This window comes from Globicephala melas, chromosome 12 (assembly GCF_963455315.2).
Source record: "Globicephala melas chromosome 12, mGloMel1.2, whole genome shotgun sequence".
Classification (NCBI taxonomy): domain Eukaryota; kingdom Metazoa; phylum Chordata; class Mammalia; order Artiodactyla; family Delphinidae; genus Globicephala; species Globicephala melas.
In genome coordinates this window covers 69,904,432-69,927,690 of record NC_083325.1, presented here as the reverse complement: position 1 = coordinate 69,927,690, position 23,259 = coordinate 69,904,432, and the positions used below count along the sequence as shown (strand labels likewise).

The 23,259-nt window shown below is 40.5% G+C and overlaps 2 protein-coding genes across 5 annotated transcripts in view; both read left to right on the top strand.

The window, feature by feature from the left end:
- SELENOI (selenoprotein I) overlaps positions 1-13,405 on the top strand; it is a 44,309-nt gene extending 30,904 nt beyond the window's left edge. For 2 of the 4 annotated variants that reach the window (XR_004039930.2, XM_030858194.2), the window contains exons 7-9: positions 1,542-1,590; positions 3,096-3,184; positions 4,541-4,678. Coding sequence is in view for 3 of the 4 variants with exons in the window: in XM_030858194.2 (XP_030714054.1) it covers positions 1,542-1,590; positions 3,096-3,141 (95 nt within the window). In the remaining variant the exon portion in view is untranslated. Of the gene's footprint in view, positions 1-1,541; positions 1,591-3,003; positions 3,185-4,540; positions 4,724-6,740 lie in introns of those variants that run through there. The other 2 variants (XM_030858193.2, XM_030858195.2) reach the window with 2 other exon arrangements.
- A 3,509-nt stretch (positions 13,406-16,914) lies between these two features.
- Positions 16,915-23,259, top strand: part of DRC1 (dynein regulatory complex subunit 1) — a 45,339-nt gene continuing 38,994 nt past the window's right edge. Inside the window, exon 1 of the mRNA XM_030858192.2 lies at positions 16,915-17,063. Coding sequence (XP_030714052.2) covers positions 16,915-17,063 — 149 coding nt within the window. The remainder of the gene's footprint in view (positions 17,064-23,259) is intronic.

Here is a 23,259-nt window from a genome sequence, read left to right as displayed (position 1 = left end):
TCTCTTGTTGCGGTGCATGGGCTCCAGGCGCGTGGGCTTCAGTAGTTGTGGCTCGCGGGCTCTAGAGCGCAGGCTCAGTAGTTGTGGCGCACGGGTTTAGTTGCTCTGTGGCATGTGGGACCTTCCCGGAGCAGGGATGGAACCCATGTCCCCTGCGTTGCCAGGCAGATTCTTAATGACTATGCCAGCAGGGAAGCCCCTTTTCATCTGTTTTTAGCAAGATGCCTTAGGAATTGTTTTGAAGGAATGTTCTTCTGTCTTTGATCCTTAAGGTCACAGCTGCATTGACCACTGCCCCTGCCCCCCCAAGCCAAGTTTAGTCACCAGGAGTCCAGAATGGACTAATATGTTGAGTGACAAGGAAATATCCAAATGAAGTGTCCAGAAAGTTGCCACATATATTGATTTGGAGTTTGAAACAGAGAAAGATTAGAACTTTACATCTCTATAGATCACAGAATCAGATTCAGCGGTCACTAGAAAATCATTTAAACCATCCTCATGGTACACCTGTGGAATCTGAAGATCAGAGAGATTGTCTGATTTGCCCAAGAGTACATAATTAGATTTTGGAGTCATCTGCAGGTAGCTTATGGTTAAAGCTGAGAGAAGATTCTCTGAGGGAGTGTAGATGCACAGTCACACATCCAGTTAGGAATACGCAGGAGGTAGATGACCAAAAAAGGACACCAAATGTAACGGTTGGATGGCTGACAGGAACATTGGGTGAATGGAATCACAAAGGCCAAGGGAGGAAAGAATTTCAGTTAGTGGATAGTCAGCGGAGTCATCTTCCTTAGAAGTCAGGAATGAAGAAAGGATACTGAATTTGACTGTTAGGAGAGCTTGATAAATTTCAAGAGTACAGTTTCTGCAGAGGGGAAGCAGAATGAATGAGTGCTGAGGAAATGAAGACACCAGGAAAGTCTGGTGAGTGATAGGAAATAGCAGAGTAAGATAAGTAGGTAGTGAGAGCAGCAGAAGCAATGGTAAGGCTTCTTGGGAAGGCTGTCCTTTTAAGGTTTCAGGGAAAAGAATTAGTGTATAGGGTAGGGGGAGAAATTAAGAATGCTAGGGAGGTAAAGATAAGTGTAAAGGAAGCAGCAGGATTTATTAATTGTCCCCTCTTCCGATAAATAACTTATACTGGCTGTGCAATTTACTATATACCAGGTACTGTTCCAGGTGTCTTTGCATGTAATAACTCATTTAATTCTCGAAACCCTATGGGGTTGATACTACTATTATCTCTATTTTATAAAAGAGGAAACTGAGGCACTGAAAAGTTGCCTGAAGTCACATGACCAGTTGGTAGCACAACTGAGATTCAACCCACTCTGGCTCCTTGAGTCTCTGCTCTGAATCACCAAACCGTACTGCCACTTTTCCAGTTGTAAATGCTGTTTAATTTCATTACAGAAGTAAACCTGAACCTGAAAATTATTGGGTCTAAAAATATTACATAGTTTGTATGTATTTGATTATTATAAAAATGACTCTTGAATAATAATTCATGATAATTTAAATATTCTTCCTTTTAGGTTGTGCATTATGCGTGACTCTTCCAATGAGTTTATTAAACTTTTTCAGGTAAGTATTTAATTTTTTAATTGGGCAAGAAATATGAAAATCTTTAGAAATTGTTATTTAGGTGAATTTTAGGATTTCTTTCTTTTGGAATCTGGGCATTTTGAAAAGGTCATGAAACCTGTATTTTGAATCTAGAATGAGGTTAGGATAATTTGTCTGTGGTGGCTTGCGTAGTCAATTCAACCATAGCCCAGAACTACTAGTTTTTTTGTAAAAGTTTTGGGCTCACCAAACAGTCTTCTAATTTGTCATTTTTTTGTGAGTGAATCAGGAGGGAGTATGTTCCTGTCAAATATTGATAGGTTTACGTTCTTTTTATAAATTGATTATAAGTTTTTATAAATTGATTATGTGTAAGTTTAGTTAGCATGATCATACAATAAAACTTCTCAACTTGTGTAGTTGAGGACCAAATCCTGGACCTATGCTGTCTCTTCTCAAAGAGCGCCGTATGGAAATTCCGGCCTGAGGAGTGTGTAGGGGTTGGGAGGGGAGTTGCCCTGGTGGAGTTGCATCTCTCTGATCTATGTATGCACTTCTCCACTTTGGCTCAGCCACACTGAGTCCATTTATGTGACCTGAATGTATTTTGTTCTTTCATTCCTCAGTACTTTTGCTCCCACTCTTTCCTCTACTCCTGTTTCCTCTACTTGGAACACTTTCTTGTACTTGCCACTTCATCCTTCAGTGCTCAAATCTGTCTTGCACAGTCCTATCCATGTCAAGCCAAGCTCTATGTATCTTCCCTCTTTACAGCCACTGGCAGTCATTCATAGAAGCCATAAAATTTAAAGCTCTGAAGGCCTTAGAGATGATTTGAGTCATGTCTTCCTCTTTTTCTAAAGTTGAGGTCCTGTCCTGATTGGGCAGTATTTTGCCTAAGGTTATGTAATTAGTGGCAGAACCGGGATGAGGATTGAGGGTTCAGTTCAGATGAGCAAACATGTATGAGAGTACCACCTGTGTGCCCAGAGCCAGTAAGATATGCTGTGGACCGTCTCATTTCAGAGTCTTTCACTCTTAAGTTGTGTATCATAGTAGCACCATGAGGTACTCTTCTAGTATTGTTTTGTGTTCATTTTATTTTTCCTATTAAAATATAATCTCATAGGACACAGTCCAAGTTTTATTCATCTTTACATTCCAGAGGGAAAAGTGAGACTAAGGGTCAGAAGACTTCCATTCTAGTCCTGGCCCTGCCACTTGGTAGCAAGTTATGTAAATTTAAATTCTCACATCCTCACTTAACCTGTCTCTAAAATGGGATTAATAATGTTGGTTCTACCTATGCCATGGGGTTATTGTGAATAAAAATAAGAGAATAAGTGTGAAAGTACTTTGAAAACTATGAAATACAAGTACAGTGTTTTTATATGTAATAATGTTCTTTGTATTACTTGATTTTTTTTTCAGAAGCTATAAAAATAACACCTTGAAACACAATTCAGTCTATGAAGCTATGGTTCCCTTCTTTTCTCCATGTTTGCTATTCATTTTGTCTACAGCATGGATCCTCCGGTCACCTTCAGATATTTTAGAGTTACATCCTAGAGTATTCTACTTAATGGTTGGAACAGCCTTTGCCAATATCACAGTAAGATTTTTTTCTTTTAAAAATCGTAATACATATAAGAAATATTTGACAGAATTCAATAGTTTGAGAAACCTTATATAGTATTAGAATAAGCAGATTTTAATTTAAAGATCTTATATCAGAAATTTGAAAGAATAATTAATAACCTCAAAGACAGAACATGCTGAAAGTTATTTTATTTTTTTGTTTGAAACCAGTAGGATTTGGGGACTGCTGTAGGATTTTGGAACGATGACATAATTTAAATTTTTTGTTTTGGTTGCCTGCTGAAGAATTCATGGAATAATTCCCTTCAGACTCTAAATAGTATTTATAGTGTGGTTGAAATGGCAGCAGATCTAACGCTTAATTTAGGGAGCTTGGAAGGGGTTTTTGAGGGAGGAAACACACACACACACACATGTTTTTTAATCAACTGATTTTTAAATTAATAACATAGAATAAAAAACTTTGTAATAAATACTACATACGTTAAAAAATCCCTTTCTCTGCTCTGGCCCAGCAAGAGGGCAGACAGGGAGGAAAAATCAGGAGGACTTGAGAAAAGACCCTGTTAGTCCTGACAGCCAGGAAGCCTGTACTCTAGCTCAGGCCAGGTCCTTAATAAGTTTTTATTTTTTAACTTAGCCACTGAGTTTATGTTTCCATGTGTGTAACTTGTGTTTACTGTCCCAAGTCATACTGATTTCATAGGGTTTAAAGATAGTCCTGACAGCCAGGAAGCCTGTACTCTAGCTCAGGCCAGGTCCTTAATAAGTTTTTATTTTTTAACTTAGCCACTGAGTTTATGTTTCCATGTGTGTAACTTGTGTTTACTGTCCCAAGTCATACTGATTTCATAGGGTTTAAAGATCTAAAAACATTAATGCATTATATAAAATGTATCTCTGAAGGAATAAAACTATATTTGAGTAAGGTGTTGAAAGTAAAGAGAGCCAAAGAGGTTTTGAGGTGTTGTATGATAACATGTCTGGATTGGAGGTAGCATCTCCTCATCACCATGAAGAAATTTAGTTGTGTGGTGCTGTGGGAGGGTGTTCTGAGAAAATTGTTGTCGTATATCATAGAATCTTAAAATTGGGAGAAATTTCTTTTATCCAAACTGTTACCCGGTAGAAGAATGCCTTCTGTAGCATCCTTACTAAATTATCTTCCAGTCTCTTCTGACACACAGTCTGAGGGTCCACGGGTTTGGAGGTTGGGGTAGAGGTCCAGTTGGGCTCCTGAGCAGTTGAGAATTACTGAACTTGATAATAATGTAATGTACAGGTACTTGAATGCTTTTTAAATGTTGGAGTGACTCGTGCTTTGCTAATTAAATTTTCATTCTCTTTTTTTTTTTTTAATACCTTCAAGTGTCAGCTGATTGTTTGTCAAATGAGCAGTACCCGGTGCCCAACTTTGAATTGGTTTCTGGTTCCTCTCTTCTTGGTTGTCATAGTGGTAAATGTAGGAGTGGCCTCTTACATTGAGAGCATTCTCCTGTTTACATTAACAACTGCTTTCACTCTGGCCCACATCCATTATGGAGTACGAGTGGTGAGTAATCTAGAGCAAAATTGGTTCCATTTGATTCTTAAATAGTGAGGTGAGAGAGAATTTCAGAAGAAACTTGCTTAATATAGTAGCTGGAAGAATTTTGGGATATTCTCTAAATTTTGGATAATATCCAGGTGCGTGATGCCATATATCATTTCTGTAATTAATATGTCGTAGTAACTACAAATAATTTCAAAGCTAGATAATTATTGTGAGGAATTAGTTCTTGTTTATAAGTGAGAAGAATTGTAAACCATTTTCTTGGTAAAGAATTATAAACTCCTTTGTGCTTTTAATTATATACAGGACAAAATCATCTTATTTGTTGTTTATCTATTTCTATGCTTGCTTCTCTAGCTTCAGGGGCATTTTTATAAGGGGAAATATAGAAGAGAGTAGATTTAAGAAGTATTCTGCAAACCTTAATATTCTCTTCTAAAATAAGAAACGGGTTTCAGGACAAATGGACTAAGATAGGTATAATAAAATGAAAATCAGAACCATGCAGTTTAGTTTCCTTTTCCTCACACTGTGATATTCTTTTCTAATTATTTTACATATCTTAGCATGGCCTCATAACTATGATTTTTCAATTGCTATACAATATTCCATTGAGGAGATTACTTAATAATTATCAGTTTACTTAACCATGACTCAGTTATTTTAATCATTTAGGTTGTTTCCAGATTTTCACTATTATAAACAAAGTTGAAGTGAACTATCTGGAATAATATTTTTTTCCTTCATTTGCTTTTTTCCTGAGGATAATTTCATAGCAATCGGGTCATGTGATAGGATATTCATATTTCTGTGGCTTTAAAAATACTTCTATTTGGTATGTTTGTTTTGAAAGGAACCCTGCTGTGAATCAGTTTGAGAAACAAAATGTCTTTACTTCTGTATTGTCAGACATATTTTTAAAACGGGGGCACCTGTCATGCTTGATAACAACTTCTTATACCTTGCATATGTTTCTTCCCTTAGTGTTTCTCCCCAAAGTAGCCCACATTTGTTGGAACAAAATAGGTGAAAGAAACCATGATAAGTCTATGAATTGTGACATGAAGACATAATCATTTATGTTTTTGTTTGTGCAAATTTAACGTTATATGCTTTATATCAACGCTCTGAGGCCTTTATTCTGATATTTCATCAGTCATATGCATGAAGTAGAGCACAGCAACCAGTGTCTTTCATAATTGTTTTAACTTTTTATAACCCTCAGAAGCATATCTTTAGAAAACCATATACACACTCCCAACCAAACCAAAACACATTTAAATTACAAAAGCAGTACATTTTCATTGTTAAAAATCTGGAAAATAAATATAAGCTCAAGCTAACTGAAAAAAATTCCAGGAGCGTCTTTTTTTGGTCTGTCTTTCTGCTCTCTTAACACTTCTACAACTTCTGACCAGAAGATAAAACTTGTTAGACCACACAAAAACATTCACTTGAACTATTGAAATGTAAATATTAAGAAGAAAAATGGAAATAAGAAGGATTAAATAAACCATATTTGCTAACTGGCACATTACCTTGCTTTTGCCTACCCACTAGGGATACCCTAACTAATATGGCTTAAACTGTCAAAAATTTGCAGATCTAGTTTTATACTGTTTCATCAGATTAGGAATGGTTACCTACAAGTGTTACAAGAAGGTGAACATTGACTCTAACCATATATGTAAATATTTGATCTGATAGGTGCTATAAGTCAACTAACCCTATAATTTTTCAGTAGATTTGAATGTAAGGCTGTGTGGTCTGGAGGGTTCTGGAAAGACTAGATTTTGGAGTTGCGCAGACCCAAGTTTAAGTCCTAACTCTCCCAGGGTAGTTCTGGTACTCATTCAGCCAGCTAGCTCTGCAGCTATCCTAGTCCAGAAACACCTCTTCATTTCTGATGGTTTTTGCCATGCCAGTAAATTGTTGTCTCCAGAGGGTGAATTCTATATGCTTTTTAAAAAAAATTACGTATGTATTTGTCATTGCCTCATGTTCTGGTTTTCTGTAGGTAAAGCAGCTGAGCAACCATTTTCAGATTTACCCCTTCTCATTGAGGAAACCAAACTCGGATTGACTAGGAATGGAAGAAAAGAATATTGGCCTGTAATCTACAGAAAGAAGTACTGTAAATAAGATGCTTGTAAATATTTCATCCATCACCATTGAACTAAATTGATCTGCTTACCAGACATGGGAACTCAGTGTGTGTGGTACTTGGACAGCAGGAGTGATACGTATGATCTGAACTTGTGGAATTTTGGACCTACTAACTCCCAGCTGCTTTTATTTTGTTTTTTATAAAGCCATGTGATGTTTTGGTTAAACATAATATACATTAGACCAGCAAAATGTTCCTAGTAATTTTAGCTTCAGGAGTCCGTAATGTTTTGGTTTATACAGAGTTAAAGATGCCTTGGTTTTTATTTTTAAAACCCCCAAATTTATTTAGGAACACTGATGACATTCAGAAGACCCAATATGTTTTCATATTTGGTACCTAGTAGTAGATCTTTAGCTATGGAAGCTATCAGTAGCCCAAATCCAACATAGGGAAAAGATAAGAGCAAGTCACCTTCAGCAAGACATGCCAAATGATACAAAACAATATACAGTTGCCAAATACTGGTTTCTCTTTCCCATGGAAATGCCTTTTGTCCTCATGTGCTGAGAGAGCTAAAAAAGAAAAATATATATATATATGTGTGTGTATATATATATTTAGATTCGCTAGTATTCTGATTCTCTTTGTTATGGAACGGATCTTGATAAATGGTTTAATTTTCTTTTAAAGAAAAATATTCTCTTGGGACTTAGTAGAGAATGGATTGTAATTACAGCTCACTCATTGGCATGGCTCATTGTTTAAATGTGGCATTTTTCCCCCTCAGCTGCAAGTTGCTGAGATTTGGTGCCTATGAACTATGATCATATGAATGCATGTGACAGTCCCAGTCTTACAGTAATTACTTGTGAAGAACACAGATATACTTCCTTATAAGAAAAATTTTCTTAGGAGTTAGGAATCTCATGAACCTCACTACGAAATTACGACTGTGAACCTCACTATGAAATTAGTTTTCTGATTTAATTTGTCCTTCCTCTCTCCCTCTGTCTTTTTCTGTGGAAGAGAGTGCTGTGTTTTTTATTTCATACAGGATAAGGAAATAGAAATTCTCTCTTCCCCAACTTGCTCACTTCCCCACTTGAAGAAAATTTTTGATATATATGCCTTACTGAGTATGTGTTCCCTTTATGTGACTTGGAGTAATTTTTTAGGTTTACTGACAAACATAAAAATCTCTTTGACTTTAATATGGTTGTTTTATGATCACACCTTTCCATGAATGTGGATATTCTATTTCTCTTTTTATTTTGTCTCCATTTAATTTGGTGGTGATGAAGTTTACTGGCTGATTTTCTTTTATTTTCCACTGAATGGAGTTTGTGCTTGAATGAAGAGTGTATCTTAAACCCTTTTTTTTGGATGGATTGCACTTGGATAAAATAGGCACCACTGTGTTGATATGTAATTAAATCCATAATCGTTATTTATCTGTGAATGTGACCATCGTCAAATTTAATTATAGTGTATTCCTCTGTTGGATTTTAGTCTGCTTTGTAAAAATAACTCTAATTGATATTTCAGTTTTTAAATGTGTAAAGTCTAATCATTGTCATTCAGGTCATTAGAAATGAGGCATCAAGGAGCTAACACATGGTTCTTTACTCATTTTAAAAAATTGTAAAGGTTGAGGTATAGTTGGTGACTTTCTCTGAGACAAAAATGAACACTGAAAATAGGTGAGAAATTGATGAAGGGAAATATGGGTAGTGATTTCATGTTTGCTAATAAATTGCCGTCATGGAGGTCAGAGAATGAACTAATTAAGTAAAAGTAACTATTTTTTGTACACCTTGTTCTGTGTCATCTGTAAAATTGAACTGGATAAAGTGTTAATTTGGGCCTGGAACAAAGCTTTGTTTTAAGGTTCTGAGCTAATCATTTTATTGTTTTGTTGACCTTGTATACAAAAATGAGGTTAATCTGTATTATAAAAGAACTGATAAATATTTATAAAATGACAGATGTGGACCACAGGCTTTCTTTACCATGTACAGTATAGTAAAAACAACAACAACACCAGAAACCCTTTACTTCTGGCATAGGGTCATGTCCTGTAATTTTGGGGCTGTTTTACCTCAAAGTGTGTTTCTGCTCTTTTTCTGTTGCATCAGGTTTATTTGAAAATTGTTTTGTGCCTATACGTTATAACATATTTCCCAATGGTGGTTAAGAATTATGCTATAGTCAGTTTTATTGGCATCGTTTGATGAAAGATGGCTGTCAAGAAGATAAAAGATGAAAAGTGAGTAATTAACTGTTACAGAATACTGTGGACTTGTGAATCTTCAGTGTACTGTTGACCCTTTTTCTTGTTAGTCTGCTGTCTTGAAGTGCGTCGTGAAAGTCCCCATTTGTTATGTAGTGATACAGCAGCCGAAGCAGGACTTCATTACAAAGAGCTCTTGTGAATTTACATCATTGCCAATTATCATAACATTTCCGAAGTACAAAATATCTTTTAGGCTTATGCATGATATTTTGGAGTGCGTTCACACCCCAGCCTTTCTCCCAGCATACGCTGAGCTGCCTTTTGGGGAGCAGTGGCATGATTGGTCATACATGCATGTTTTCTGTACATTTCAGAATAGAGTGCCTTAGCCAGGCCAGAGGTTTGCTTTGTGTTTCTTCTGACCAAAATTACCTAGACCTGTAAGAAGTTTCTTTTCAGGTTATGGTATGAAAAATGTCCTTTATGCTTGTCAGAAAGTAATTCCCCTATATTTGAGGGGGGCATGGATTAGAAAAATCTTAAAAAATACCTGAGTATGTTAATGCTGCCTTTTATGATCCTTCAATAGCATTCATGATCCTAGTGTAACGTACAGTTTAAAATTGCCACAATTTAACCAACATTCCTCCCTTAATGTGTAATAGACATAGTTTATGGGTTCTAGTCTTAAGGGTAATAGAGTGAATAACTTCCACATAAAGAACTAAATAGTCTCCCCTGGCATTTTAATAATATCATGGTTAAATTACTTTTAATTGTAATTTTTAAAAGAAGGTTCAATGCTGATTATGGCCTAGAATGTTATAGTACTATTACCAGCATTTCATTTTTTTAAATATAGAGCTGTTGGGAAGAGGAGTGTATGTCTAGGGTTGCCCAAATTCTAAATAGTTACCAAAAGAATATTGGTCATGACCTAGAGCCTGGGCATTGGGGGAACATGCAAAGGAGAAAGCAGGCATAGTATCCACTTTAAGGGGAAGAAGAGATCACTTTAGTGCCCAATGATCCTACTGCAGTGCACAGTTTAAAAGTGTCACAACTTAGTCATTCTTCTCCTAACTACAAGTTCAAATGTGAATTTGAAAGACTCCTAAGTGTTCAGTTTTCAAAGAATTATTTTATTTTGTAGTCAGTCTAAAAACATTTGGAATGTACCTTGCTTTCCAAAGCAGACTTTGATTCTCTAAGTTATGGAGGATAAGAAGATAATCTGAAGGTGTTTGAATCAAAGGCTACTTTCCCCCTTTATATTTTAACAAGAAGCCTATTTGTAACTCGTCCTGCTCATTCTTCACCTGGGTTTTTAACTAGCCACTGTCTAGGACAGAGACGCCCACTTGCTCTGTCGCCCCTAGATCTCGCCACATTCACATCTCCTCGATTGCCTTATCTCTCTTGACTAGTCAAGGACTGGGAACATGCCAGAGGGAACAAAGTAAACCTGATGGACTAGAACATTTGATGTCGGGTCCCCAAATAAGCCAAAAACAGATACAGAAATCTTTGATTGTGTTGATTCTTACGTTCAGAGTGGCCTTTATCATGACCTCCGTTCTGGACTTGTCTGAGCACTCTATAGGAAATTTGTGAAGTCAGACTAGAATTTTCTTTGTCCTATGAGGTGTCCTTGTAAGGCAGCATGCCCATTCTTGAACACCCTGTGGGTGAATAACCTTAAGTGAGCTGCCAGTAGTTGAACCTTCCAGGAAGAATTTTAACTAGTATGCTGCATTTGAAGCACTTTGACATGTACATTTTAAGTGACAGTTTTAACAGTAAAATGGTGTTAAATTAATCACTGTGAAACTTGAAAGCGAGACGCCCTGTACATTTTAGGAAGCTTAAGTAAATTTCTGATTTTCCTTTATTAATTATGTAACCCATGTGATTTGTATATTTTACTTTTCATCGTTGACAGTGGTGCAAATGACTGACTTATTGGCAGGCAGTTACTTTAGGGTATATGGTAAATCGTGGTTGTCTAACTTTTCCAGAGAAAGTGGCAATGTGTTTACTTCTTCCTTTGTGTGAAGCCATGGGAATTGGATTTACTGGCTAATTTATTTCCAGGGTTTCTACAGTGCAAAATAAACGTAACCTTTTAAACATGCTAGTAATGCTTTCCTTTTTAATAAAAATGCAAGAGATAGTAATCTAGCTGATTGATTGTTTTTAAGCAGAGACCTGCTCTTCTTACAGACAGATCTTAAATGAGCTAATATTTTGGGTAGCAAAAGAAGTTTTGCCGTTTGTAGCCTTTTTCACAGGTGGCCTGAGTGAGGGGGTTGTGTTGCATTTGGTCAGAAAGGCCCGGTCCCCAGAATTGGCAAATGGCACATGGAGTGATTCTAGAATAATTTAACAAAGCCTTGTCTTGAGGAGAGTCCATTTGGACACAACAGAAGTATTGTCTCCCACAGGCCATTAACATTGTTTTCTCCATAGAATCATTCTTAGAAAGCTAGGTTCAATCAGAGGAGTGTTATTTTGAAAGCATGTGAATTGGATCATGGCCATGGTGTACCTAATGCTACATTGTAATTAGAGACAGTAGTGAAGATGCAAGGAGTGGCTAAATGCTGTGGATGCCTTATGGCTCTTAGGCTAAGGGCTTCTCTTGAGAAGTTTCTATGGGTAACAATTAGAATAGGAATTGATTCTGACTTTTTATTGAAACAGACAATTTACCATGAATTCTAGATTCTGATATTCTTGAGAAGCACTTTTTAATCTCTGAAGAGTAAGTTCTTGGCCAGAAGCATGTTGAGTTTAGTACTTGATGTTACTAATCAGGTTATAGGAGGATCCTGTTTTATTTTACGAGATCTGTGAATGCTGCATTATGAATCTGTTTGAATTACTGGTATCATTCAGGATCAGACTTAGTTTAATAAGTACTAATTAAGACTGCCCACAATATGAATATTTTTTGTAGGTTATTTTGTTTATATAACTTATCCCATTAGAGCTGCCATTCAGGAGACAAAGACCCAGCTACGTGTAATCATTTCCTCTTTCTGGAATGTGCCAAGAAAGCAGAATTCAGTATTAAACTCCAAATTTCAGTTTTGTTTTTTAAAGTACCCATTTCCTGTGGGCAAAGGGGAAGGCAGCGGGCAACTGCTGAGGTGTAAACTCCCTGCTGCCTGCCTTCTCCCTTTCCCTTCCCATCTAACAGAATAGATTAAGTTTGTAGCCAGTTGTAGGAAATGAAATCGATACTTTTCTGAGTAAGGTTTCATGCCCTGTGACTAAGAATAGGCTGCAGGAATCCTGGCAGAATCAATTATTGATTTGTTTAGCTTGGTCCTGTTGCAGGTTGCTTTCTGTAGTATTCTGATTCCATCCCTTCTCAGGTACCTAGAAACAATACCACTTAAGTAACTGGAATGTGTTTGCTACAAGTGGAATATATTAGAGAAGATGAAAGGAGCGCAAAGTCTTATTTTCCCTTTCAGGTAGTTTAATTGAACATGTTAGTAACTGGTCTGTCTAGCACTTGCTGTGTTCATAGCAAATAATGTAGCATTTATTTTATCTGGTTATGTGTGGTGTGTGTATATATGCATATTTAATATGTACACATATTCTCTGTGCACATATATGTATGATATATTCGTATATACATGCAGTCTACTCTTGATTATCAGCAAGATGGTAAGCCTTCACTAGACTGTTTCTTCATGTTGACTAAACCTGCATGTAGCCCATAACTCTGTGAAGCCTCTTCCTTATCTGGAGCCATAGTCTTTCCTACTTTCCATTCATCTAAGTCCCCAAGAAAGGCCCTTGACATACGTCACTTTCCCCTTCCCTTTCACCAGGGACTGTGTGAGCCAGAAAGCTTTTGAGAAAGATGGTTGCTTCCACCAGAGTTGAGGCTTCTGGGTCTGAATGATGATGGGCCCATTCCTGGCCAGAGGGCAGCCCCTGGAGCAGTTGTGCTCTTGGGCTTGATGGGCTTGATGGGGGGGGAAATCTAGCTCTTATGGGAAATGGGGCTTCACAGTTTGCTTAAATTCCTTAGCTGGAATGTTGTGAAGTCTTAGAGAATTCGATGTGCAAATAGAGCACAACGGTGCGTTTCACCATTAGTATTGTCATCGGTGATCCTGTTGCTAGCCCAGATAATCAAGACCTTGACTGTTTCTTGCCACTGGATTCTGGAAGCCTTGCCCTTTCAACTGGATTTGTGTTTTATTTCTGCTGCTGTGAAACACAAAAGTAATGCAGTAGGTTTTAACTTAAAATTGTTTAATTCTGTTACTGATATTTATTGTAATAAAAGTAAAGAGAAAATGATTTTTAAATCCTTTTAATTGTTTTCAGATTGTCTTCTTTGCTTTTCCTTGGCAGGTGCAAAAGGGGAGGGGAGCTATGGGGAGAAAAATAATGTCCAGTCCCTTGTCTCAGAGAATCATTGGTTAATGTAGAGCAAAACATTAAAAGGTTTTGTTTTGTTTGATCAGCTCCCGGGTGTTCTGTAGTCCTGTGACTTGTTTCAGAGAGCAGAGTACTAGGAACGTGGCAGTAACAGCTTTTCATAATATACTGCTCTTGACTCTCCCCGAACTGGGTACTGTGCAATATTTATTGTTCTCACAATAACTGGATCACACTTATATTAGCTTGTAAGGTGGTGGTTTCATACTCAAAAACATCTTCCCACAGAAAGATTGTTAATGTATGCTGTTAATTTCCCAGGCTAATTCCACAAGAACTTAATAACCCACACTTAACACACCTAAACTTCAGTATGTGAACAAACCATAAGCTCTTATAAAAACTCATTTTCTAACATGGCTTCTGAGGAGAATATTTCCTATTTTTTTAACATCAGAATTGATCTCCCAGTTCTGGCAGTGGGCATTTAAAATTTTCTTCTGTAACAGGTTTAAAGAAGGTGAGGGAGGAAATGTCCCATATTTTAACCCAGGCTAATTCCCTGGCTTAATGTGCTCTTAATCCCCTGCTCTCCGAACTTCTTGGTCGCAGTAGCAGTTATCCCCTCCCTTCTAAATGCAAACCTCAAACACCTAGCACCGGCCTGACACTCAGCAGGGGCAACCAGCTTGGGTTTAGCTACTGATAAACTTTAAAAAATTACTGATGTAATTTTGGCCCCATGGGGCTATAGCCTAGACCTGTTATCTCTCAAGGATAATTCTTTTAAGTGGGATTGCCTACTCAGTGCATATGCTTATTTAAACTGTTGCTACTGGCACACTGTCTTCCTAAAGGGTGTCTTTCCAGCAGTGAATGAGAGTGTCTTTTTTTCCACACCTATGAAAAAGGTTTGTTATTTATATAATTGAGGCTGTCTGTGACAGCAGCAAAGACCTCCCAGCTGGCTGGGAAATGTCTGGAGAGAGCCAGGAAAGGAGGCTGGCCTGGGGTATTGTTATGGTTGGGAGGTAGGGCCAGGATGAGGGTACCCAGCACACACAGTAAGAACCTCCCACCAAAGGAGAGAACACCCAGGGTTTTTTGTTCTTGTTTTTTTTAAGTCAGCTGCCCAGATGTGGAGCAAAGGGGAGAAAAGGCATGAGGCTTAAAAGCTCAAACAGCAAAAAAGGGAGTCAGATTCCTTATCACAAAAAATGTCTGGCTTTAGGCCAAGCAGCTTATTGATCGCTCTATGAGTCTTCATGGTACCTTTGCTCTCTCTCCCATCTCTCGTGTGACCGCCGATTCCCACTGACTTTCTCGTGGCATCCTACTCCCAGCCGTAGACAGGCACACACGCTTGTGCTTGTGTCTCTTCTCACAGGTGGTGGAGACATGAACCGGGACCTAGAGGAGTTAGGGGTCAGAACTATATCTTGCCTCTGATTCCTCAGCCCCTAGGGAAGGTTAAAGCTGGAGGTCACAACTAAAGGAGAGAGATTGAGGCCCGAAGAAAACTCGTTCCCCTCCCCCGCCCTCCAGACTCCTCACCCCAGCTAGATATGGGACAAGGATCCAGGCAGGTGTTGGACTCTTGACTGCTCCAAGATTTTGGCACTCCTAAATCTCCCTACCACTTGTACACTTGGAAAAATTAATTTAAAAAAGAAAACTCCGATCCCACCTCCAGCCCCGCCCTCCTCCCACCGTGCCCCGCCCCCAGTCAGACCGCCCACAAACCACCACAGCCCCCCAGGACTCTCCGCGCTGCTGGTGACCGGGGGCCGTGGCCGTGGCTGCTTTTGCTCTGGGCGCCCGGATCTGGGGCCGCCGCCGCTGCCGGAACGGAGACGCAGGGAATCCACTCTACAGCAATGCCCTATACCAGCCCCGGAGGGCCCCCAAGGAAGAGTGAGGCATGGCCTGTGGAGGGGAAGGTGCTGGACATCCCCAGCAAGAATCAGAAGGGCCAAAGCTTCTATTCGATCTCTTTCCCCCGGCCCCCCACCCGCAAGCGGCATCTGGCTCCCAAATCTTGCCCCAGCCCCAGGCCCAGTCACCCCATCTCTGCAGTTGGAGACCCTCCTGGACCAGGCTCCTCTGGGCAGCCAAGGCCAAGAGGGTCCCTTGAAGTGGGGAGAGGAATCAACCCCCAGAGACCCAGAGAGGACCCCCCCCAGCGGCTACGTAAAGATGTGACTTATTCCAAGAGCATCACGGAGTCCAGCAGTTCATCCTGAGACCCACCCCCTCTCATTTCTATGCGGCTGGACCTCTCCCTTGCCCCCAGAACACCCAGTAAAGGCTCATGAAGAAAGCAAAAAAGAAAAAAGAAAACTCCATTTGCCTCTGGGTAGGTCTTATTCACCACGCGATTATCTTCTTTGGCCTCACAATTGCCTGTGATTTGAGTAGGCAGGCAGTACAGCTGAGAAAACGGTCAAGAAGTTGTGGCATACCTAAGGTTGCAGGGCCGGTCTAGGATTAGGACCTGCATTTTCTTACTACTCCAGTGCCCTTTCCCGAGTTAACCTCAGGCCAGTGGGATAAGATTCTGCCAAATGTTATCCAGCTTGTTTTCGAAAGGATGTTAATTCTCAGTAAGAGCACTATGAATTTTTCGTTGGCGATGTGACACACACACACAAAATGGTGCCTCTTAAGGGACTCCTCAAAAGTTTAATCGTGCTTCTGTGCACTTAACTTTCACTCCCCCCAACCCCTGCCTTCCGTACCATTTTCCTCTGCTCTCCTTTTCCTAAGTTTGTGATGATTGCGAGTGGTGATGGTGGGATTGTCCTAGGTTTCAGCCCTACTGAAAACCGCTACAGAAGACAATTCCTTGATGGATATATTCTAGAGAACATAGGGGCCGAATGCACAAAGTATCAATGGGAGCTCAAAAATGAATGGACGACGAGTAGATGGATACAGTATACTTTAGTTCAAACTTTCCGAGCGATCGTACTATTCTACCCGCTCCATGAGGAAAGGACAACGCTTGTATCCTCAGCGCTAGCACAGTGATTGGCATAGAGTAGGCACTCGATTATATTTGATGAATATGATTTTGAGGAATATTTATTTGATGAATGAAGAATCAATCATCAGGGTCAGTAAGTGACGAATCCCAACTTGGTGCAGCTCTTAAATCTTCCAGCCTCCGTTAATACCCCCGGGCCTTCGTGGGGATTACCCGAATTGCAGGAGAAAGGAATAAAGCCCCAAGCTGGGATATAGCTTTCGGAACACCAGTGAGCAGAGCCTGAGGGGATGCGCGCGCAACCACGCCAGCTGCGGATTAGGTGACTTTTTCCCTGGCAACGGCTTGTTGTTAGCAACGACTTGTTGTTAGCAACGGCTTGTTGTTAGCAGCAAGGCGGTAGTCCGGCGGTGGTCCAGGCAGAGCTAGCTGCCTGGGGGCGGGAGGCACCTGCCATGAATCCGCCGGGATCCCTGAGGGTCCTGGAGGAGAAGGAGAATTTAGCCACTCCGATTGTCGGGCCCTCGATACATTCTGATAACCCTCAGGAGCGGATCCAGGCCCGGCGCCTCCGCATCGCGGCGCGCCTGGAAGCTCGGAGGCGGTGAGCTGGGTTTGGGCGGGTCCCGCCAAGGAGCGCCCAGGGTGCGGTGACGCGGTGCGGGGATGAGGGGGTGGCTTCTCCGGGCCGGAGCCCCTGTGGTGAGGGGGCGGCGTGCCCTACGTGTGAGCCGGCCTTGTTTCTTGTTAAGATAGAAAACATTTCTACCAGAAGGTTCAAACAAAGCATGGGATATTAAAACATTGAACACACTAGTAAAGTCAAAGACGGAAATCATAATCCCTCCAGCATGTTCATGGAGCGCCTGCTGCGCCAGGCACTGTGGGCCATACCCTGAAGAGGCGGGCTCCATGACCTGCCCACCGAGGTCTTTCTTTCCTCCTTCCTCCCAGCCTGCCTTCCTTCCACAAGTAGTTATGGAGTGGACCTCGGCTATCACTTCTTCTGGTCTCAGTGGCTTATCTGGGTGTGTGACACCCTTTTCCTGCAGGCTCTGAGGCTGATAACCACACCGTTCTCAGGCCGGGGTTGCCGCACCTGTCCATGCACAGACGGAGTGGCCTTGTCTTAAGGGGGTACAAAGGTGAACCTGCGTGACCTCCTGAACACCCTCTCAGTGTGACAGCACTTATACCTTGTCCTGCTGGTCACGGTCAGCTGCCCTGCCAAGATGGTGCTTCTCTTCTTGTCTGCTGGCCTTTGGACACAAGGGCCCTAAAGTGATGTGGCTGGGTTCCAATAAAACTTTACTAAAGAACACTGAAATCTGAATTTCATATAATGTTCATGTGTCACAAAATATCCCTCATATTTAGATCTTTTTTTCTAAATTAATAAATTTCATACTTTAGAGAAGTTTTAGGTTCACAGAAAAATTGAGTGGAAAGTACAGAGATTTCCCATATACCCCCTAGCCCTACACATGTATAACCTCCTCGACTATCAACCTTCCCCACCAGAGTGGTACATCTGCTACAACTGATGGATCTTGATAGATATATAATGACATGTTTCCACCATTACCGTATTGTACAGAATAGTTTCAGTGCCCTAAAATCCTCTGCGCTCTGCCTATTCATCTTGATCTTAAAAAAAAAAAATTTGAAAATGTAAAAATCATTCTTCACTTGTGGGCCATACAAAAACAGGTGGGTCAGATTTGACCCATAGGCCAATGTTTGCCAACCCTGATGTATAGATCAATGTGATATTCTGTGGGATATTCAGATGGTCCTGATCTATTCAGACTATATTTTGACAGATCAGGAGAGTTAACATGGCTCTGTGAGTGAGAGGCCTATGTGAGTATACATTATCTGTTCCACGTAAATGTGAACTTCCTGATCCTTTTTCCTGATTGAGGTAGAAAATAATGCATTTGGCCCAATCAGTGGCTACATTCCATGTCCCTAAGGCCACAGTAACCTGCTGTAGCAAAGACACCCGACCTGCATGTCAGCTGCGATCAGGACTGCTGCTTGGTTGAGCTTGCAGTAATTGACATTATCTTGGATCCATCCAGTTTTTGCAGGGACCAGACCAGTGAATTAAATGGAGATTTGATAGGCACCACCACTCCCAAATCCTTGAGATCCCTAAGGGTGACACTAATCCCCACCATCTCCCCCAGTTGACAATACTGCTTTTTCATGCACTCGGGTGAAGTTTCGGAGTGTCCATTTGACCTTCCACATGATGATAGCTCTTACCCACAGGCCAAGGACCTAGTGTGAGAATTTCTCAAATTTCTAAGTATGTTAAGATCACTCTGGTTGCTCTTTGGGGAATGGTTTGGAGGAGCCAGAAGTGAAAGTAAGGAGTCCACTTAGGAAGCAGTTGTATTTGTCCAGGTGAGAGATGCAGTTGGTCTGAACTAGTTAGTGGCAGTGGTTTGGAGATAAAGCAGATACACTCCAGACATATTTTGGAATTGAAATTGACTGGATTTACTGATTGATTGGACATGCTGATGAAACGCAGGGGAAAAGCTAGAATGGCTTGAACAGCTGGGTAGATAGATGGCAGTACCTTTTATTGAGACGGTAAAGACAGTGATGGGGGCAGTAAGGCAGGAGTTGAAAATCAAAGGTTTGGTTTTGTCCATATTAAGGGAAGTCAAATTTTGTAAGACATTAAAATTGAGATGTCCACTAGGCAGTTGGGTATGGGTCTTAACTCAGGAGAGATCTGGATTAGAGGGACCAGTGCAAAGAGTCAGCAGCATTATGATTGTATTTTAAACCATAGGAATGAATTAAATTACACTGGGAAAGAGGATTAAAAAGGGATGAGAAAAGTGTTCATGGCTAAGTCTTAAGAAAGCCCAGCATTTAGAAGTTGATGGAAGAGGAAACGCTGACAAGGAGAATAAGATAGAATGGCCAGTTGAGGCTGGTAGAAAAACAATTAAGTGAGGTGTAGTAGCGTACCTAATGAATTTGACGCCTGGAGCAGGTAATTTCTAAAACACAGATAATAACAATAGCCTGAAAAGAAAAGCAGACAATGAACATTTTCTTTTATTGAACTTTGTTATATTACCATGCCGGTAATTTTTTAAAAATAAAAATAAATTTACAATACAAAATGAGAAAGAAGTAATGGATGAATACTTTTATATACGTTTTTAAAAATTATTTTTGGCTGCATTGGGTCTTCGTTGCTGCGCGCAGCCTTCTCATTATGGTGACTTCTCTTGCTGCAGAGCTCGGGCTCTAGGCGCGGGGCCTTCAGTAGTTGTGGCTCACGGGCTCTAGAGTGCAGGCTCAGTAGTTGTGGCGCATGGGCTTAGTTGCTCCATGGCATGTGAGATCTTCCTGGACCAGGGCTCAAACCCGTGTCCCCTGCATTGGCAGGTGGATTCTTAACCACTGCGCCACCAGGGAAGTCCCAATGAATACTTTTAAATTACATGTAGGGAATTCCCTGGTGGTCTAGTGGTTAGGACTCTGCGCTTTCACTGCCGAGGGCCTGGGTTCGATCCCTGGTTGGGGAACTAAGATCCCACAGCGTGGCCAAAAGAAAAATTACATGTGTTTTGGGGAAAAAAAGGAAGAAAAAAGCATATGAAGAAATGTTCCCAAAGGAATGAATTCGCAAGACTTAGAGAATGAGTTGTGTATAGAATGACAGAATAGAAGTAACTCAGGTTCAGTTTCTTCATGTTTCTAATAACTGGGCTAGTGTTGTTTATGTCAAATCCCTAATCTGCTGGGCTATATAGTACCTGAGGGGTTGTGGACGTGCCCTGCGCTGAAGTGAGCTGGGACAGTTCTGAACCATTTCAAATGTGCTCTCAAAACACAATTTTTTAAGTCCTATGCGTAGCTGAGTCTGTGTGTCAGAGACCAACTGTATAATTGCAAGTTCTACAAATTAACTTCCTCCTTCAAGGATAAGAAATAGAAAGGTGCTATATTGACGCTTACATATATATTATTAAAAAACAATAGTAGGGATTTCCCTGGTGGCACAGTGGTTAAGAATCCGCCTGTCAATGCAGGGGACACAGGTTCGATCCCTGGTCCAGGAAGATCCCACATGCGGCAGAGCAACTAAGCCACAACTACTGGGCCTGTGCTCTAGAGCCCACGTGCTGCAACTACTGAGCCCACATGCCACAACTACTGAAGGCCGCACTCCTAAAGCCTGTGTCCTGCAACAAGAGAAGCCACTGCTCGCCGCAACTGGAGAAAGCCCAAGTGCAGCCACTAAGACCCAAAGCAGCCAAAAATAAATTTAAAAAATTTAAAAACCCACAAAAATTACAAAAAAAAAGATTTAAAAATCAACAGTACTGCAGCAATTTTTTGGAACTTAGATTAACAAAAGATTTTTCAGAAAGAAGTGTTTTATGAATTGTTCTGTTGCTGGCACAGGGTGATAATAAAAAACAGACCGACTTTAGTCAGTTGTGTTGTTTTAAAATTAGCCTTGGGCTCCTTGATTTCCTATGGTGCCCACTGCCCTAACTGCCTAGATCTCGGTGGGTCATTGAGTTGTAGTTTTAGAGGGGAAGCTGTTAACAGAATTAAATGTCATATGAAGATAAAGAATAAGATTAATGGCTAAAGCACCCAAAACTCTCAATCTCTAGTTTTTCAGTTGACATTTCAAATTCCTGAGAGATGTCACTTCTGAGTCAAGATGGTAGATAGAACACAAGCATTTACCTAGGATCTCTATCAAAAATGAGATTTAAAGGGATTAAGTAAAAACGATATAAACCCACAAGGTCAAGCAAAACAGGGGGACTCAATAGCAACAACATTTTGGAAGCTGGGACGTATATAGACAGATGGTAAATGGCTTAGCAGATTGAAGAGTATGGAAATATAAACTAGGAGTGAGGAAAGCTGAGAGCCCCCTTCATTTCCTCTGCAATAAACCTCCAAAAGGCAGCATCAGGTTTACCCGGATAGGGGTGAAGAAGGAACTAAACTAAGGAGAATTGATTGGAAAATTAATAGATGTCAAGAACCTTTCTCCCACTTTGCACAGTTAACCGGAGGTTTGGAGAAAGTAAAATGGAGGATGCATGGTTTGGGGGATGCTGGGCAGAGAGGAGGCAAGGACATGGTACTAAAAGCAAAGGGATTCCACGGACACATGCACACTGGAGCTGAGCGCCTCCCCCTCCCCGTTCCTGGAATGCTGGCAGGACCTGCCCCTTGCAGGCAGGAGACTGGAGAAATCCCTCTGCAGAATCTGACCAGCCCAGAAGGAGGGACTTGAAGACACTGAAATCAGGTTTGCCCGGGGAAATGGTTCAGGTAGATTGTCCTGCGCTGAAGTTCACAACTGTTATACCACACACTTGCACTCAGCACTTTCATAAGCTTTTTCGCCTTAGCATGGAAAGGTAGCCAAGGATTTTGAGACGTCTGAAGAAAGTGTTTAACGTGAAAGGTAGACACCAAAATGAATAAACAGAAAAAAGCAACTTAGAGGAAATTGAGACCATGTAGGAAGAAAACAACAAAACACAATGAAAACACTGTCTTTAAGTACACTTGAAACTTAGATAATGTTATATACCAATTTTACTTCAATTAAAAAAGAAAGACAGGGACTTCTGTGGCAGTCCAGTGGTTAAGACTCCATGCTTCCAATGCAGGGTTCGATCCCTGGTTGGGGAACTAAGATCTCGCATGCTGTGCAGCACGGCCAAAAAATAAAAAAGAAAAGAGAGAAAAAAGGAAAAAATGACTGTCATTAATCCTCAGAAGAAGATATACAGATCGCCAACAAACACATGAAAGAATGCTCAACATCGCTAATCATTAGAGAAATGCAAATCACAACTACAATGAGGTATCACCTCACACCAGTCAGAATGGCCGTCATCAAAAAGTCTACAAACAATAAATGCTGGAGAAATAAATGGTGTGGAGAACGGGGAACCTTCTTGCACCGTTGGTGGGAATGTGAATTGATACAACCACTATGGAGAACAGTATGGAGGTTCCTTAAAAAACTACAAACAGAACTACCATACGACCCAGCAATCCCACTACTGGGCATACACCCTGAGAAAACCATAATTCAAAAAGAGTCATGTACCACAGTGTTCACTGCAGCTCAATTTACAATAGCCAGGACATGGAAGCAACCTAAGTGTCCATCGACAGATGAATGGATAAAGAAGATGTGGCTCATATATACAATGGCATATTGAGTTATAAAAAGAAATGAAATTGAGTTATTTGTAGTGAGGTAGATGGACCTAGAGTCTTTCATACAGAGTGAAGTAAGTCAGAAAGAGAAAAACAAGTACTGTATGCTAACACATATATATGGAATCTAAAAAAAAAAAAAAATGGTTCTGAAGAACCTAGAGGCAGGACAGGAATAAAGACGCTGGTGTAGATAATGGACTTGAGGATATGGGGAGGGGGAAGGGTAAGCTGGGACAAAGTGAGAGAGTGGCATGGACATATATACACTACCAAATGTAAAATAGATAGCTAGTGGGAAGCAGCTGCATAGCACAGGGAGATCAGCTTGGTGCTTTGTGACCACTTAGAGGGGTGGGACAGGGAGGGTGGGAGGGAGACGCAAGAGGAAGGGGATATGGAGATATATGTATATGTATAGCTGATTCACTTTGTTATACAGCAGAAACTAACACAACAATGTAAAGCAATTATACTCCAATAAAGATGTTAAAAATAAAAAAAGAATCTTCCTGTTAATGCAGTAGACACGGGTTCGATCCCTGGTCCAGGAAGATCCCACA